The 16573-nt window shown below is 35.8% G+C and overlaps 2 protein-coding genes across 2 annotated transcripts; one reads left to right on the forward strand and one right to left on the reverse strand.

Annotated features, from left to right (window-relative positions):
* The first annotated feature begins 3275 nt into the window (after nucleotides 1–3275).
* On the forward strand, nucleotides 3276–7394 carry LOC109855040 (upstream activation factor subunit spp27). The gene is made up of 5 exons (XM_020428825.1): nucleotides 3276–3382; nucleotides 5260–5350; nucleotides 5871–6163; nucleotides 6375–6619; nucleotides 6789–7394. The coding sequence occupies exons 1-5, from the start codon at nucleotides 3340–3342 to the stop codon at nucleotides 6903–6905; spliced, it is 789 nt and encodes a 262-aa protein (XP_020284414.1). The 5' UTR covers nucleotides 3276–3339; the 3' UTR covers nucleotides 6906–7394.
* Nucleotides 7395–9695: 2301 nt separating this feature from the next.
* On the reverse strand, nucleotides 9696–15364 carry LOC109855039 (cilia- and flagella-associated protein 206-like). The gene is made up of 13 exons (XM_020428824.1): nucleotides 15045–15364; nucleotides 14787–14952; nucleotides 14519–14702; nucleotides 13600–13769; nucleotides 13250–13490; nucleotides 13044–13173; nucleotides 12780–12887; nucleotides 12583–12685; nucleotides 12398–12462; nucleotides 12153–12301; nucleotides 11987–12085; nucleotides 11714–11849; nucleotides 9696–10932 (listed from the first exon to the last, which is right to left on the reverse strand). The coding sequence occupies exons 1-13, from the start codon at nucleotides 15135–15137 to the stop codon at nucleotides 10705–10707; spliced, it is 1872 nt and encodes a 623-aa protein (XP_020284413.1). The 5' UTR covers nucleotides 15138–15364; the 3' UTR covers nucleotides 9696–10704.
* Between the last annotated feature and the right edge of the window lie 1209 nt (nucleotides 15365–16573).

Here is a 16573-nt window from a genome sequence, read left to right on the forward strand (position 1 = left end):
GTGTGTGTCGATATTTACCATCTATACGAACTGACATTAAATGCACATTCGAGATTCTCGTGGACGCGCATTGACGAAGAGAATTACGCCGTCCGAGCGCCTAATAATATCATCACGTTTCGATATCTGTTTGATAACGTCTGCGCGCGCGCGCCATTTTTTTTCTCTCTGCGCGCGATCTTAAACGAGAATCGACACGTAATATGAAGTATCGAGATTAAACGAATAAGTGTTTTTAAAACAAACTCCCTTTATAAACTTGTCGCAACGTTATTATAAGTCATTCATATTGCGAAACATACGTAATTAGAATAAAAATAATAAATACCTGTTCAAAAATGCGATTGTCTCCTTCTCCTCTCTCTCTCTCTCTCCCTCTCTCTTACTCTCTTCGTCATACGTGCGACGTTATTAGAAAGAATGCATGTTTCTTTGCACCGAAAGGCATCACTCACGAAGAAGTCGTTGACGCTTGCATTTCGGGTCGATGTTTTCATAGCCGGATAGTACGATCGCATGCACGCCGCGTAAAAGGAGGTCATGGTACAACCAAATAGCAATCATAATAATACGAGAACTATAAGTCTCTCCGTGTCTCCCTCCGGCCCCACTGGCTGATATTCTAAAACTTGAAATCTGTCTAGAGAGAAGAGCTTTGCGCGCGCTCACGTAACGACATCTAACGGCGGAGCAAGGAGTCGCGTGGATAATGCAGGTTCCTGCAACGATAGTATCGCACAGAACTTATGTAATGCGTTAATTTTGAGTAAAAGGTTTTGTTAATATTTTATAAAACGATTTTTCGGCTGGTCCACACCGACCGCATATTTTGGGTGTTGGTGTAACTTGTGTGTTGTTCGGCTGGTCGAATGGTGCAGTTCATTGCTGGTGCCGCGTATTCGTCTGAGTACACCGCATAGATGCATGTTGGGTGTACGCAAAGTGGCTAATCACAAATTAGTTGGAGCCAGTTGGTGTGGTCTCGTGTTCGGCTGATATACACTACCGTGGTCGAAATATCCGGTGCAACACCACATGAGTGTACGCACTGCACACACTTGCGCCAACTCTACACAGATGGCACACCGGTGCAGACCAGCCGAAATCGCTATTAAATTCGTTTTTTTTTTAAGTAAAGATATTAACAACAAACTTTTCGAAATAAAGGCAACGTATATATATATATATATATATGTTGTATTTGCATCAACTATTTTTTTCAACGATATTTATATTCACGATCGTGTATGGACAATTGGACATACAGAGAACAGCTTTACCATCAATCAAAAAGTTTGTTAGAAAAATGACCTACTAATAATAAGTAATTAACATCGTCCGGAGCAGAGAACATGACACGTTTTTTCAAACGCTAAGAAAACGTCAATATATTCGAAACTATATATACATATATATATTATTTCACATATATCGTATCAAAATTTCAAAAAACACGAGAAACTTGAGATTGTATAAAACCTAAACGTTGAAACAACAACAAATGCATTTGTCTTTATTACATACCATTTACATCTACAACAGTGACAGGAAATGACGCAAGGAAAAGAAGGTGATGGTGATATGTTGGGAGAAAGATGGAGTACATTTTCGACGAGATAAACCGCGGTCTTAATTGAAGATCCTCCGCGAGACGATCGACCACGAAGCAATGCAATGCAACGTGTTGCACGCGCCGCGCGATCGAGCTGCCTGATATCATCACGTCGTGTTGTCGCGGACGTGACAAATGCGAAGGTGCCGCGCCGACGGATGCAACTCGCCCGAGGAATGGCGGGGCACGGCCATGTTGAAAAACGTTCAAACGTCCGTTGCGCACGCATCCGCAACGAGCAAGCCGTAAATTAACACGCAAGATGCATGCCGGTCGTCGAAAGTGCAACGTTCGCCATCTAGCGGGGACCGATGCGAAGTAACGAGAACCGTCAATGTGGATTTTGCGCGGACAGTTGTCGCGCGCCGCCGCTAGATAACGCTCGCTGTCCACAAAATCACTTTGATTGACTCTCTGTGTTTATTTCGCTTCTTATCCACCAGCCAAATGGCGCGTGTCTGCACCGTTCGGCTGATGGGAGGCTCGAAGAGCGATATAAATTTTCGAAATAACAACTCGATGGTACATTTCTCAGGTGGGAGAAATTGAACGATCAAATTGCTTTATAAAACGTAACAATTGAAATATCAAACCGAACCTGTTCGAATCCCAAATATGTAACGACGTGAATTAAGGACACGGATATTTGTAGCACAAGTGCAAGTGTAGATATATATGTCATAAACATATATACATATCTATATAATTAGTATATATATATACATATGTATACATATATATATATTTGTTACATCTTAGAAAATACATCCAACTAGCGTTTAATAACTATGGATGTAAATAATTGACGCGTTATCGAACACCGCAACGACGTATGTACGTATCGTGTAATATCTGCCGCGTATAAATTTAAATTCGTTATTAGGATTGGTTGTGCGTTATGACGTCACAACGTTCCTTCCTATTTCTTTCGTTCTGCGCGTTCGCATTTCCGAGGATAATCGCGACAAATCAGACGACAAATGGGTCAAAATCCCGTAAGCAATTAACAGAACGAAATTTCCGAGAGCAATTTTACGAGCCGCGTTAGCGAAATTGTAATGTAAAAATTTACAGAATAGGTCTACTGATTGTCATATGACACGGCTAGGCGCTCGGCGCAACGAAACTCGGGAGTATGCTTGCCGCTGCGTACAGTCAGCGACAAAAATCACGCGCGGGCTGCGCTTAACAATCGGAAATTGAGTCGCGAAATACGCATTATTGCACCAGGGGCGTGATGAGAAACTTGTAGAGAAAAAAAAACTGACCCGATTTGGTGTATATAGTATCGGTTTTCGGGCCCGCGGTGAGAAGTTATGACGCGTTAAATGTGGTTTTTTCGGAAGTGGGATCGCATGGTGTCGTAAGCGGACTGTACTCGTGGACGCCACCAGCAGCCACGAGCGGCCGCTTGAGGTACAGTCTCTTCCGAAAGTGCGCCGCGTCATCCGCACGCGAACCACGAATTGGCACAATCGGATCACCGAATTACGCGTGGGGCGTCATGAGAAATATGTCGGGCGTAAAAAACTAACACGATTTGGTGTATATAGTATTCGTGTTTATGCACGCGTTCTCGAGTTATTCGCGATTCAATTTACTTAAGGTGCGCGCGTGTTGCACTTCCGCTGGCGCTGACTGTACAGACGGACGCTACGAGAGTCCGTAGCCCGCGTAGCCGGCGTAGACTCAGTTGCCAGCAGTACGCACACCGAGACGCATCTACTATGGCCGATATCTCGAAGGACGAACTCCGCAAGGAGATTACCGGTAAGTGGCGATATCGCGTAATATAGGCGATTACGGGGACGGTTTGGTGCGGAATCGAGCTCGGCTCGTTTGTACGCGTGTGTTTGCCGCGGCCACGCCATCGGGAATACAGGCGAAATCGGGGTCTTTGCTCTTGCGACGTGACGACTTAGGCGCGAACGTATTGCCCGAGTGGCGTGCCTCATGCCGGCCATTACAACTGGACTGTCTCGACGTATTTTGCCACCTACGTATCCGACTAACGACGGTGTCGGGCGAATATCTGGCTCGTGCAATCCGCTCTGGATTTTTGGATCAGCCACTTCGGTGTTCGGGCAAAAACTCGGATTTTTTGTCGTTCGCTATAAAAAGATTGCTTTCTTGTCCCGTCCTTGCGGCGGGCCGTATGTATGACGCGTCTCGAGAGTGTTGGTGGCGCGCGCCTATCAGCCTCACTCTTGCATTCGTTTCTCTCTCGCACGTCTGCTTCTCCGTTCCGTTTTCTTCGTCTCGCCAACTCGCGATTTCTCGGCATCGCGTCACGACAATTTTTTTGCGACGTGCGAATGATAAAAAAAAAATAAAAAATAAAGAGAAAATAAAAAAAAAAAAAAAAAGTTAAAAAGATAGAAGAATAAAAACAAAACAAGGAGTGTATTCCTACGCGAATCTCTCCTTCGAGAAAGATACGCTTGTTCGTCGTCGATCGCCGAATCGAGCGCGCGCGCGTCGCCCTTTTCCCTCCTTTGCGCGCGTATTGCCGATTGGATCGTCATTGGTTATATGACCGCCGCTGCCACCCGCACCACCGATCGTCGTCGTCGTTGTTGGCCGAGTGTGCGTGTGCTCGTTCACGTTCGAAGGATATTTACCATTTCGGTATCTCTTCAGCAAAGCGCCGTCTTTCGCCATTACATCGAATGAGGTAAAGAGCGAGAGAGAGATGACGACTCGCCCGTGCGCCAAAGCGGCGCTTGTTGATTAACAACGAAGCGCGCGCGCTTGATGCCGTCGCGCGCGCGTATTTTTTTCGGTAAGCGCTTTTCGGGCGAGCGCCGTGAATCGACCGAGTGCGCGCGCGCGCGGTATATCCCTTCTTCCGTCTCATGTTCCGTCTCGCTCGCTCTCTTTTTCCCTCTCATCTGTTCTTTCTTCTCCGTCGCGTCTTCTCGCGGTTTTCGATCGTTTCGGGAATCAATGCGCCGTACGATCGACCGCGGCACGCCGAGAAAAATCCCTCCGCGTCTCACTCCACGCGTTACATCCACGGCCTGGCGCGTACTTACAGATATCTTTTTGTTGGCAGTCGTGCCGGTCGGCGACGATCGGCACCGCGCGCGCCACAACGGCCATTTGCGCTCGATATTCACTAGATCCCCCAACGCGGGAAACCACATCACCCCAGACCCCGCGCGCCGTTTACACACGAGACACACTAGACGCGGGGTTTGCGCTTCAACGAACGGGAATGCGTCCTTTCGTTTTCGTACGCAAATGTTAGCTTCGCGCACACACGCCTAATGAGCTAAATATAATAAGTTAGCTACATTTTTCACAATATGCTCTTTAGAATGTTTTCCCTTCTCCGTTCAATATTGCGTAGCTTCAACAACAAGAATGTTAAAAAAAAACTCATAATTTTCTGAAGTATTAGAATAATGTAAGTTTCCTGTAAAATATAACAAAAATGATGTTATTGTTAATTGAAACAATATTATATGAAATAACAATCTCATGTTTGGTGTTAATTATCAATTTATAAAATAAAATAAATTTATCATTGCCTATGTTTGTTTCTATCAATTTCGTTTTACATGTTTGATAAAAAAAATACAAACTTCTTTACTGTACCTCTCTGTCTTGCATATTGATGATAATTTTGATTAATTGTTGTTTAGCTATTCTCAAAGATGCTGACCTTACTACAATGTCAGCTAAGAAAGTGAGGCAACAAATCGAGGAAAAACTTGATGTTGATCTTACAGAAAGGTAAGCAATATATAATTTTTATCTATTAACGATATATCATTTTATTTATGTCTCGTTATAAAAACTGCATCAAATATTCTGTAAATACAAAGATGGTAAATATTTACATTCAACATTCTTAACTAAGGTCTTTTATCAATTTGTGATTCATCACACACATACGTAATTGGTATATAGATTCTGTTGCAATATATTTAGCCGTGGTGCCACGTAGTACAAATTTTAATTTTTTATTGATCGCAAACATTTATATTATTACTCTTTGAAATTTATGCAAGAAATAATACGCCGGACATATAGGCACTTGTGCACTGTAAAATTGAGCAGAAGTGAGTCTCGTGATGTCCAAGAGTAAAACAGAGGAATCTCTGAGTGGAACTGAAGTAATAAATAGATATGTATATAAGTTACCACCTCGTTCCTCCTCTGACAAGCTTTCATCTCAGCTTACGCATTATTACCATTTTGATAACAGTTACATGCACACACTTACTCATAAATCGTGTTTTTCTCTTTGCAGGAAGAAAGAGGTCGATGATTTAGTAATGGAATGTCTTCAAGAGAAACAAGATGGAGGAAAGAAAAAGAAGAAGGCGGCTAGTGAAGAGTCTGAAGATGGTGAAGAGGAAGAGGAAGAAGGATCTGAAGAGGAAGAAGAAGAAGAAGAGAAAAAACCAGCAAAACGAAATCCTGGTAAAAAAACAACTAATAAACGCAAGAAGGGATCGTCTGATGATGAGGAAAGTGCTAGTGATGACGATGCTAGCGACGAAGAGTATAGTCCCAAAAAACCTAAAACTGCGCCCAAAAAAAGTAATAAATCTCAATGATAAGTTTAAATATAGTTAAACAAAATGATTTTTTCAGGCAAATTAAAAATCCTGCGCTCGCATTTGTCTTCTTGAAGATTTACATTTTAGTTTATACAAATAGGAAAAGAGAAATATATCGTGATACTTTACTGTAAGAAATACTGAGATATTTAGAACTGGATTAGCGTGTCATATTATGCTTTTTTTTGTAGACAAGCCTGGTAAGAAGGGAAAGAAGAAGGGAAGCGACAGTGACAGCGATGAAGACTGGGGCAAAAACAAAAAAGCTCCAGGAAGCACAGCGAAAAAGGGCGGTGGCAAAGGCAAAGGTGGTGGTGGTTACACGCGCGCTCTCACGCTATCTCCAGAACTTGCCGCAATTGTCGGTGCTGAACAAATGGCCCGACACGAAGTCGTAAGGAAAGTATGGAGCATCATCAAAGAAAGAAATTTATATGTAAGTATCATTCGTTTTATCTATCCAAATTTTATTTGTTTATTTTATTATCCTTATAAAAAAAAAAAAAAAAAAATGGATGTTTTATATTTTATTATACATTTTTCTATTCAAAAATATTCATTTGATAAAGTATAAATGTTATCACTGATATACTGGTTTTCAACAGGACCCAAAAAATAAGCAGTTCGCGATTTGCGATGAGGAATTAATGAAGGTGATCGGCGTAAAGCGTTTCAGAACTTTCGGTATGATGAAATACCTTAAAAATCACTTTGTAGATTAAATCCATTCTTCGATCCTCCCGATCTTCGACGAAGTATATATATTATTATATATATACCTGTATAACATATTCCAGGGTGCGTTTCGTGCACCTCCTCCATCTTTCTCACACGATACATACGTATTATATATACGTGTAATATATACATAAAAACACAAATGTATTTCTTGCGACTTAAGACTTTAGAACATATTTACACATCATTCCGATGTATTCTGTCGCCCATCGTAACCATATTTTGTTCTATCGGTTAGATTCTCTTTTTTTCTCAGCTTATATATGTTGATTCTGTATATTATAAAAATATGACCTCCAGCGATACGTTGGAAATAGAGGTTTTAAATAAATTGTAAAAATATCTGAAAGTTTTTATAGATTGCTTTGACACATTAATCGATTAACCTGTTGCGGTCTGCGGTACTTTCCTGATCCACGATGGATTCACATGCTTAATTCTTTTTTTTTTTTTTTTTGTACTAAAGTATAACAGAAGAAGAAAATCATTGCTAAACTATTTAAGATTTCAAAAAAAAAAAACTGAATATTGTTGCGAGATATCTATGTGAATGTAATCTTTATTTTTAATTTGTTATATATACGCAGGTGAGAATAAATAACAAGAAATGTACAGGAAAATCAGAAAGTTTTTCAGACAAAACTCTCTACCGGCATTACTGTTTTCTCATTTACTAGATCTGAAAACACTCAATATTTCTAATTGAACGCGTTGTATGTAGAATTTCGTGCAGTATAACACAATCTTAACTTACGAGTACTTTAACTTAATATAATACAATCTTTTTTAATAATACAATTCCAAACATGGAATATCTAAGAGAACAATTTATTAAATAATTTTAGATCTAATAAATGTGAGACTATTAATGCCGAATTTTGTATAGAGGTAACAAAGAAATACTGCGAACTTGAAATCTTTCTTTCGATTTTGATATTTAATCTTGGAAAGGATGTTTCTTTTTCATACAACTCTTAGAGGTAGAAAAGAAAATTTGTGACATAGTTGAAACAATCCTATCATGGTCCAAAAATTAAATTTGCTTTGCACGTTGAATTATGATTAGTCATTGGAAGTATAATATAAGAAATAAAAATAGTTCTGAAATCTCAGCAGCGCATGTCCTCGTCGAGAAACTAGTCGGAGCAAAGTTTTCGAGATACTTGAGGACCGCAAAGGGTTAATTGTTACTATGGACGTACAGATGATTTGGAAATGTGAATGGACAATTGCAGTGGCCAATAGTTAATAAACCGATTTTTAAGTTAAATTGAGCATAAACGTTATATCATTTAAAACGTTATATCATGGTTGTCATTAATAACAATTTATTTTATTCCAAACACAATGATGGCGGTAACACACAATCGAAACTAGAAAAAATATTGACTGTTGTAAGGATCATCGGTGACCAGCGCTTCTAAACTCCATAAAAAAAAAACAAAAAAAAAAAAAAACAAAAAAAAAATGCATACAATTGACCAGTGATATTTTTAACTGATAATATGTGCATTCCTACGCCATGGAAGTCGTTACTGGTGACCGGCAGTCAGATACTCTATGCTAATGTTACGTTCAGTTGTATTATTTTTTTTCCAGCAGTAAAAAATTTTTTATTTTTGGCGTAGATGAAAAGACAAAATATTCAAGTCTGATAGTTAACACATTAAGTGGACACGTAAATTTTTCTTTGAAAACTTGTAGAATTTTTAAGGTAAACACTATCATATGTTTCAATTATTTTCTAGTAAGTAAAGTATACTTTTGTTTTATATTATAATATTTGTAATTATAATATATATTTAGTACTTTTACTAATAATATATTATTATATAATATATAGCATGTATTATTATATAACAATTATATAATATTATATTATTTTTAAAAATATTTTAAAGAAAAGCAAAACAATGTATAAACATGTTTCAAAAATGATGGGAAAATATTTTGTTTTGTTTTTTAAAGTAAAAACAAAAGTAACGTACGTGATGAAACGTGATTTAAAGGAAGGGATTCCGGTCTTAGAGCGTCGAAAACAAAATTTTTTTGAAGTTAAGAAGATATTGAAATGAGGTTTGAAGTATTATAGGTTTATTAATGTTTCACTTGTTTGATTAAAAAATTGTAAGCTAATTTTTTGAAGTCATTCAGCATAAAGATCAAAATTAACTAAATTTGTTGGAGTGCAAACCGAAGTTTAACTACATATATCACTTCAAACCTGTATATAAGGTCTTGTTACTTCCAAGTTTCGAAAAGTTGCTTCACAGACATTCTAGACTAATGATACGAAAAATGTAAAAAAACATTGATGTTTTTTTATATCTGATAAACCGGAATCCCATTTTAATACTGGTGGAACAGTTATCGTATTTTATTTCGTGATATTTTGATATACAAGAGGCAATTGATGAGTATCAACGCAGATAGCGACAATAGTATTACATTGCTGTTGTTTGACAAGTTTCTTTCAAAAAAGAAATGTGAAATTATCATTTGTGACAGCTCGCTAGAGTGATTCTTGTAAACATGGAGAGAATCGAGGTTCGTGTCATCAAATTCTGTGTTTTAAGAGAAAAACCAACGGCTCTCACACTTCAACTATCGCGTATTGAAAAATTAAATATTTTCAATTCGACAAATTGTTTATTTTTTTGTTTCGGATACTTATCAAATCGCTCCTTGTATTTATTACGTAAAAACGAGTTGCTTTCATTTATACTTAATTGAAGAATTTTTTGACAAATGCAAAACACAAGATAGTTTGCCTGTTTTATATTGAAAAAAAAAAAAAAAAAGATCTTGAATATATACTTGGAAACTGACTAGGTGACAGAAGTTTGTCTCTAGAATGGAGAGAACTGTATGGCGAAGTTTGAAAGAAGTGCAGAAAAATTTCAAAGAAAAAGAAGCTACAGAAAAATCAACATCCTGTACCTCTTCTGTATAATAGCTACATTATACACATGAGAAAATATGTAAGCAAAGTTTAATTGTATTATCGTGTAATTACTAATTATTGTCGTAAATATAGATTTCTCGATGTAAAAAATTGAATCTAACGTTTAAGATTTAATGGTAAAAAGTAACGTATTTACTGGAAGATACGGTAGCATATTAAAGTCATTGCATTATACAGCGATCACTGTATGTAAGTTGAAGTGTAGGAAACTAAACTAAATAGGCTCACAGAGCGAGGTGCGGATTCCTAATATGTCTGTCCGAGCTTCGGCATGTGTAAAGTTTGTGTGTATTTTGCATATATAAATTTAAATAAGGATGTTGGCCTAAGTCAGGTAAAAGCCACACAGTTACGGAGTCACTACAATCTGCGGCTGCATATATATATATATATATATACATATATATATATGTGTGTGCGCACAGAACGACGAATTACGATGCCAATTGGTTTCCTAAGACAGAAGACGAATGATTTTGAAACTAAACTGTTTTGTGAAATGTATTTGGAATTATCGTGTATCATTAAAAAATATTGCTTTCAGTTTTTTTACATTGTGCGTTGATTCATTGTAGTGTTTTCCTCTGGCACGTACGTACTCCTTCTCGAACATGATCCAATATGTAATCCTTTAGTACACATTCCAGTATATATTCTCCAAACAAATATTATAATTAATTGTATATAAAAATTAAACATTTTATAATAGTGTGTGTTTATATAGATTATATTTATAATGTACACGTTAAAAAAAATTTTATATCACAATTGACATCGTAAAAATATCGCATATTCAATCGTATTATTTGATCTAAATTTCACAAATGTTCAAGTTCGTCTTCCAAAAATGATAAAACATGCTGGTTATCATCCCGCCTGCCTCGCAATCCAAATATAAATGTCTTCAGATTCTTTGTGTTTGTAGACTTATCTCTTCTGGTTTGAACTCCCTTATCCTGAAACGTGGCTGTCTGCACGTAAACACCATGTTGGAAATGCGAGTTCAACGTCTGCGTGCCACGTGTAGCGCACCGACTTATTCTTGCCTATGAAATTGATCATACGTGAAATTACTTATATTCTTATCCACGGAATCATCCATAAAGGTTCACACCGCACAGCAACAGTACGTTATTACGTCAACTTTATAATAAAATATTAAATTACTGGTTTTAATATTGTGTTAATTTTATATCATGTTTTTGATGTGTTTCAAAATAATAATATATTTAATTAACTATATTAAAATGTATAATGGAAACATTTAGCGTATATTCCGAATATATTAATATATATTAATGTGTATATATATATATATACACATAAATATATATATATTATACATCCCAGTAAACAATTTGTTCGCAATTTGCCAGCAAATTGTCATCAATTTTAAGCAAGAATACTCAGCAAATTGGCATCAACTGTGTCCGCATTGGGCTTCGATTTTGTTGCCAAAGCTTGTCGACAAAAAGTAACAGCAAATTGGCTAGTAAAAACCGAGCAAAGCTTGATACATATTGAAACATATTTTGGTCTGAGACCAAATTGACGCCAAAATATGAAGCAAGATCTGCGCAACACGACATAACTTTGCTTGGTTTTTGCCAGCAAGTTGCTGTTATGTTTTGTCAACAAGCTTGAATATATTTTTGCTAGCAATTGTGCAACATTGCCAGACAAAACAAACTCTGCATCGTATTTGATGTCTTTCTGCTAATAAAAATTTGTAACAAGCATTTGGCAAAATCTGTTTCGACAGATTTGGTTATCTGGGATATTAATACATATGTTATCAATTGAATTTTTTGTTTACAATTAACTCACCAAGTGTAATGCTCGTCGCTTTAGTTCCCATATACTAGACGTGTAATCTTTATCGATGTGAGGCGGAAGTATGTGAACGTCCGTTTGAACTTTTTGATTATGACGCACTTTTAATTGAAGTCCTTTTTCGGTCAACCTTTAAAAAAACATTAAGTTCTTATTATAATTTTGCAGATAAACAACGTGAAAAAAAAACGTGGACCATTGGCTCTTTGAGTCATTTCCTTTTTTATTTGAATCGCCGAGCCGTATTAAAAAAATCGATCAACTTACTCTTCCTGGCTTTGCATAGCCTTGATTTCCTCTTGCAATTGAAACAGATGAATGTACTCCGGATGATCGCGAACAAAATCGAGCGCCTCATAAACATGCCTGTTAACAAACAACACACGCACGGTATGCAGTTTATTTACCAGGATTTTAATCACGCAAAAAATACCTGTCGGGATTTTCGCCGAATTTGGATGCTGCTTCAGGTGATGTAAAAGCGTAATATTTTCCTCTCCATTTTGCCACACCGTTATTCGGGTTTCCCGGTATCAGTGCTCCCTTGCCTTTAGCGAATGTCCACGCGCAAAATCCTAAGAACTAATATTCAAAGACGCGCGCGGTTTACAGTTTACATTTTTAAGTTTCATAAAAAATTTTTATAAAAACAAAATTAAGCGCAATCGCGCGATCTACCTCCAAAGTAATTTTTTCAAAATTGGTGACGTTTGGATAATAAATCAAGCACTCCCCGCATTCCGCTGCGAATATAAAATTAATACATCTTATAATAAACATTCGACGAGATAAGAAAGATTGGAAGAAAACTTGGTCGCGCGAGTTTAACACTTTTTCGTAATTTTTGAAAAATCAAATAATACTTATTAAATTGCCCATGGTACGTTCCAATCTTTCAGCATCGGTCAAAATCTCCACATCCCGAGCTATGTCATCTAATTTCGACTGATCGTAGACGTTCAGACTCTGACGAGAATAATAATATTTTTGAATTGTGTATTTTTCAAAAACCATTACGTTAATTAAATCGACAATCGGATGTGAATTTTATGATAAATACCTTATTGCTCAAACTCTGTAATTCCCATAGAAAGTTGTTAATGCTGCTCAGGATGATCACTTCATCTTGAAAGCCCATCCATATATCCGCTAGATCAATAAATTGCGGCTGACAGGCAGATACACATTATTATTCATACCATGATTGTTTAATTGTGATTCGCTATTTTAATTGAAGAAAAATTTGAAATGCTAATTACGCGTCGGTAATTAACATCTTTCTCTTCCTAATTATTATACGTTATACTTTGTTAACAATATTTACATAAACTTGAGCGGTGGGAACAGCCGTTCTGTATCGAACGGTATTGTGCAGCTTGTAGAGACGTTCCCGAAGACGTTCCTTTAGATTTTTCACTTCGTTCTCGCTGCGTTCTACGTCGCTCAGTAACTTCCTGCAATAATATTGTATTAGAAATCTCACATGCCAGTCGCATACCAAACGACACAATTGGCAATTTAAAAGGAAACCTAATGTAGATCTCTTGCTGACGACTGGCCGTTAACATTTCAATGGCCCATTCGATCTTCTCTTCCAAGTCGGACGCGATTCCTTTCGGAATGTCACGCACAATGTTCGGAATGTCGGTCGCGCATGTAATCGCATTTTCTACAACGGCTGTGAACTTGTACACTTTGGCCATTAAAGGTTCCAACAACTCCACAATGGAGTTGCGGGTTTTTGGTAGAGCCTCTTGTAGAACGCTCGGAACTGGAAAGATTTATTAATAGCAAGCAACAAAACTTGTATAAGTGTGTTTCTACGTTTAAAAAACAAATATGTTCACTTAGATTAACAATCTTATTCTATAGATTCTTACGATCGTCAATGCCTTCGCCTCCGCGTTGACAGTCTCTGTTGAACAATCGAATCCCCGCAACTATGCACATCAGCTCCATTAATTGTTCCTCTTTGTCTCGTTTCGGCAAAGTTACGAATTGAACCAATTCGGAAGCCTGAAAAATGCTCTGCAACGCCACCGAAACTTCTCTGATAAAAAAAAAAAAACAAATTTTCTTCGTAACACACGTCGCATATTCTTCGTCGAAAAAGTGTTTATATACAAGAAATAGTACACTGCTTATAAAATATTTATAAAAATTGTCTAATATTACTATCTTGAATGTGATTATTAATATTCAATATATACACGGAAAAAAAAAATAGTTTCTACCACAGCTAATTACGGTTTGCTGAAACTGAATTTGCTGCTGTAGCTATAAAATTTTTCCTATTAGAAACAGTTTGCTCTGATATTCCTAAATATGTCGACATAATAGCAAAATATGTATGTCTTGTAGCACCAAGAGCTTAGGTGTCCATACACCGAAAAAATTGTATTCTTGTTTCGAGGATATCCCACTTACTTTAAGTATATTTTATACTAAAATAGGCGCCAAGAAGAGTTTTTTATTTTAAGAAAATCCTGTAAATAGTAATATTGATAAGAATATATACTGATTAGAATATAAAAAGTCTCTATAGAAAAACATATATATCTCACTATCGAAAAAGACTATATTCTTAAATAAAGAATATATTCTTAAATAAAGAATATATTCTTAATTTCAGAAGAATATCGTCTAAAATCTTTAAGATTTTTTAAGTATAAAATCTTCTACTTACGAGAATATAATTTTTTCGGTGTAATACTAACCAAAATTTAGGAACCAAACCTAATTTTGTTAGCTGTGAGAGCTAACTTTTTTTTTTCCGTGTATAAGAGGTTGCAAGTATACTTCAGAACTGCGGGCACAGAAGGACTGCCCAGACCACTCAGGAGAGTAATAACTGCCAATATCTTCTGATACAATCTTTCCACGTCTTTCTTACATTTCTCCAATTTCGTAGTTTCGCAAATCTCCGTGATTAACGGGACAGTTTTTTTGTGCAATCGCAATCGATGCCTCTTGACAGTTTCATCTGAACGAAATATATTATTATGTATTTGCAGTTTACGTGAAAAAAAATATCGTTTTAAAAATTAAGTATATTTTATACTTTTACCTCTTTCGTGATAGTGTTTGGAGAAGTACAGCTGATTTTTCAGAACAACCAGACTAGGTCTGTTTTGGTCACACAATCTCTCCGTTATAGCTTGTATTATATTTGCGTTATTCTCCTCATCGGTTTCTTTTATACGATATTTTGGGTTCAATTGATAAAGAGAAAACTAGATTTTTTGAAAGAAAAACGAAACATAAATATTGCGTCTTGACAAAAAAAAAAAAACACGCATTAGAATAATATTCAATGTCAAATTACCACAAACGAAGCTAAATCTTTGGTCACTGGAGTTCCTTTCGTTTTACATTCGTTTACGATTATTCTTGTCAATTCTTTTGGCACGTTTTCCATTATAATAGATGAGACAAACAATCGCACTTTCTTCAAAGAATTGACTTTCGGAAATTTCACCTGCACGATTATGGTTCAAGCAAAACCATCTGTTTGTTATGTTTGATCGATACTCGCGTTAGAACCACCTATCGCCACACCGATATGTCTGAACATTTTTTTTTTTAAATCTATTACTTCGAAAATAAATTGATAAGTCTCGCAATAAGCATATATTGACAGATAAAATAAATAAAATCCCGTTCGAGATACAGATAAATCGATTAAATTCTGTTACTTACTTCATTAATTGAAAAAACATTTACAAATTATTCATTAATTTTATTTAATCTTATTTTTTATACAAGTAAATTGAATAAATGTACTTTTATTTTACATTATATACTTAAATTACTAAACACGCAGTTTTATTTATAAAATAAAAATAAAAATACAAATTTATCAAGATCACAAAACTTAAATCTCAAATTCTCAAATTTTTACTTTCTACATCAAAAACACTGTTACACAAATAAAATATTCCAAAAATGTGTACTACTAAAATTTTCTTATCGACGATCAAAATATATAGATGTTCGGTTGACAGACGACTCACATCAAATCTACATCTACATACTACTTTTTGTTTGTATCTTAAAATTATTGTACAAAATTTAAACCGTATATCTATAGAATAAAAAACTTTTTTAAAACATTTATTGCAGAAAGTAAATTATAAAAATTATACGTAAAAAATCGGAAACAGTTTTTTGTAATCTGCGCTGTGCTTTGTATATGTAACTCTTAATGTAAAGATCTTTCTACACAGACTTTGTTTAGATTTATTCTGAGAATTTTACATAATATAGAATATAATCAGACATTCAGACAAAAATTTGAAAAATTGTTTAAACAAATAAATAATTACGATGTGAGTGCAAGTTGCCAATAGAAGTAACTAATGACATATCTTCTTTTTACATGCGGACATTCGCCGACGTTTATCTAAGCGTGTACGATATAATTACTGTTAATAATAATAGTCACTATTGTTTTTTCTATATGAAGATGTTATTCCGTAAAGTTTTGACTATTACGTCTACGTCTCTTTTTACGATTACATAAAATCTTCCGACACTACAAGATTTCGTATTTACATGAATAGTCTTACATATACTTTTAGATGTCGTTGAAATCAGCAACTTCGTTTATATTTAATAAATTTGGATTCACTAATGTGAACTGAGTCAAATAACTATATTTATTTCATGATACTTGTTGTAGAATAAGAGTTAATATTGCGGTTAATGCCAGCAATAAATATTAAGCTTTACTATGTGCGATGTCAAAGTGTATGTATCAAAAATTATATATGCTATAAATATATATTGTATGTATATATGTGTGTGTGTGTGTGTGTGTATATATATATATATACATATATATATATATATAAT

The sequence above is a fragment of the Pseudomyrmex gracilis genome, unplaced genomic scaffold (assembly GCF_002006095.1).
Source record: "Pseudomyrmex gracilis isolate BER0280 unplaced genomic scaffold, ASM200609v1 scaffold_79, whole genome shotgun sequence".
In the NCBI taxonomy this organism is placed as follows: Eukaryota; Metazoa; Arthropoda; class Insecta; order Hymenoptera; family Formicidae; genus Pseudomyrmex; species Pseudomyrmex gracilis.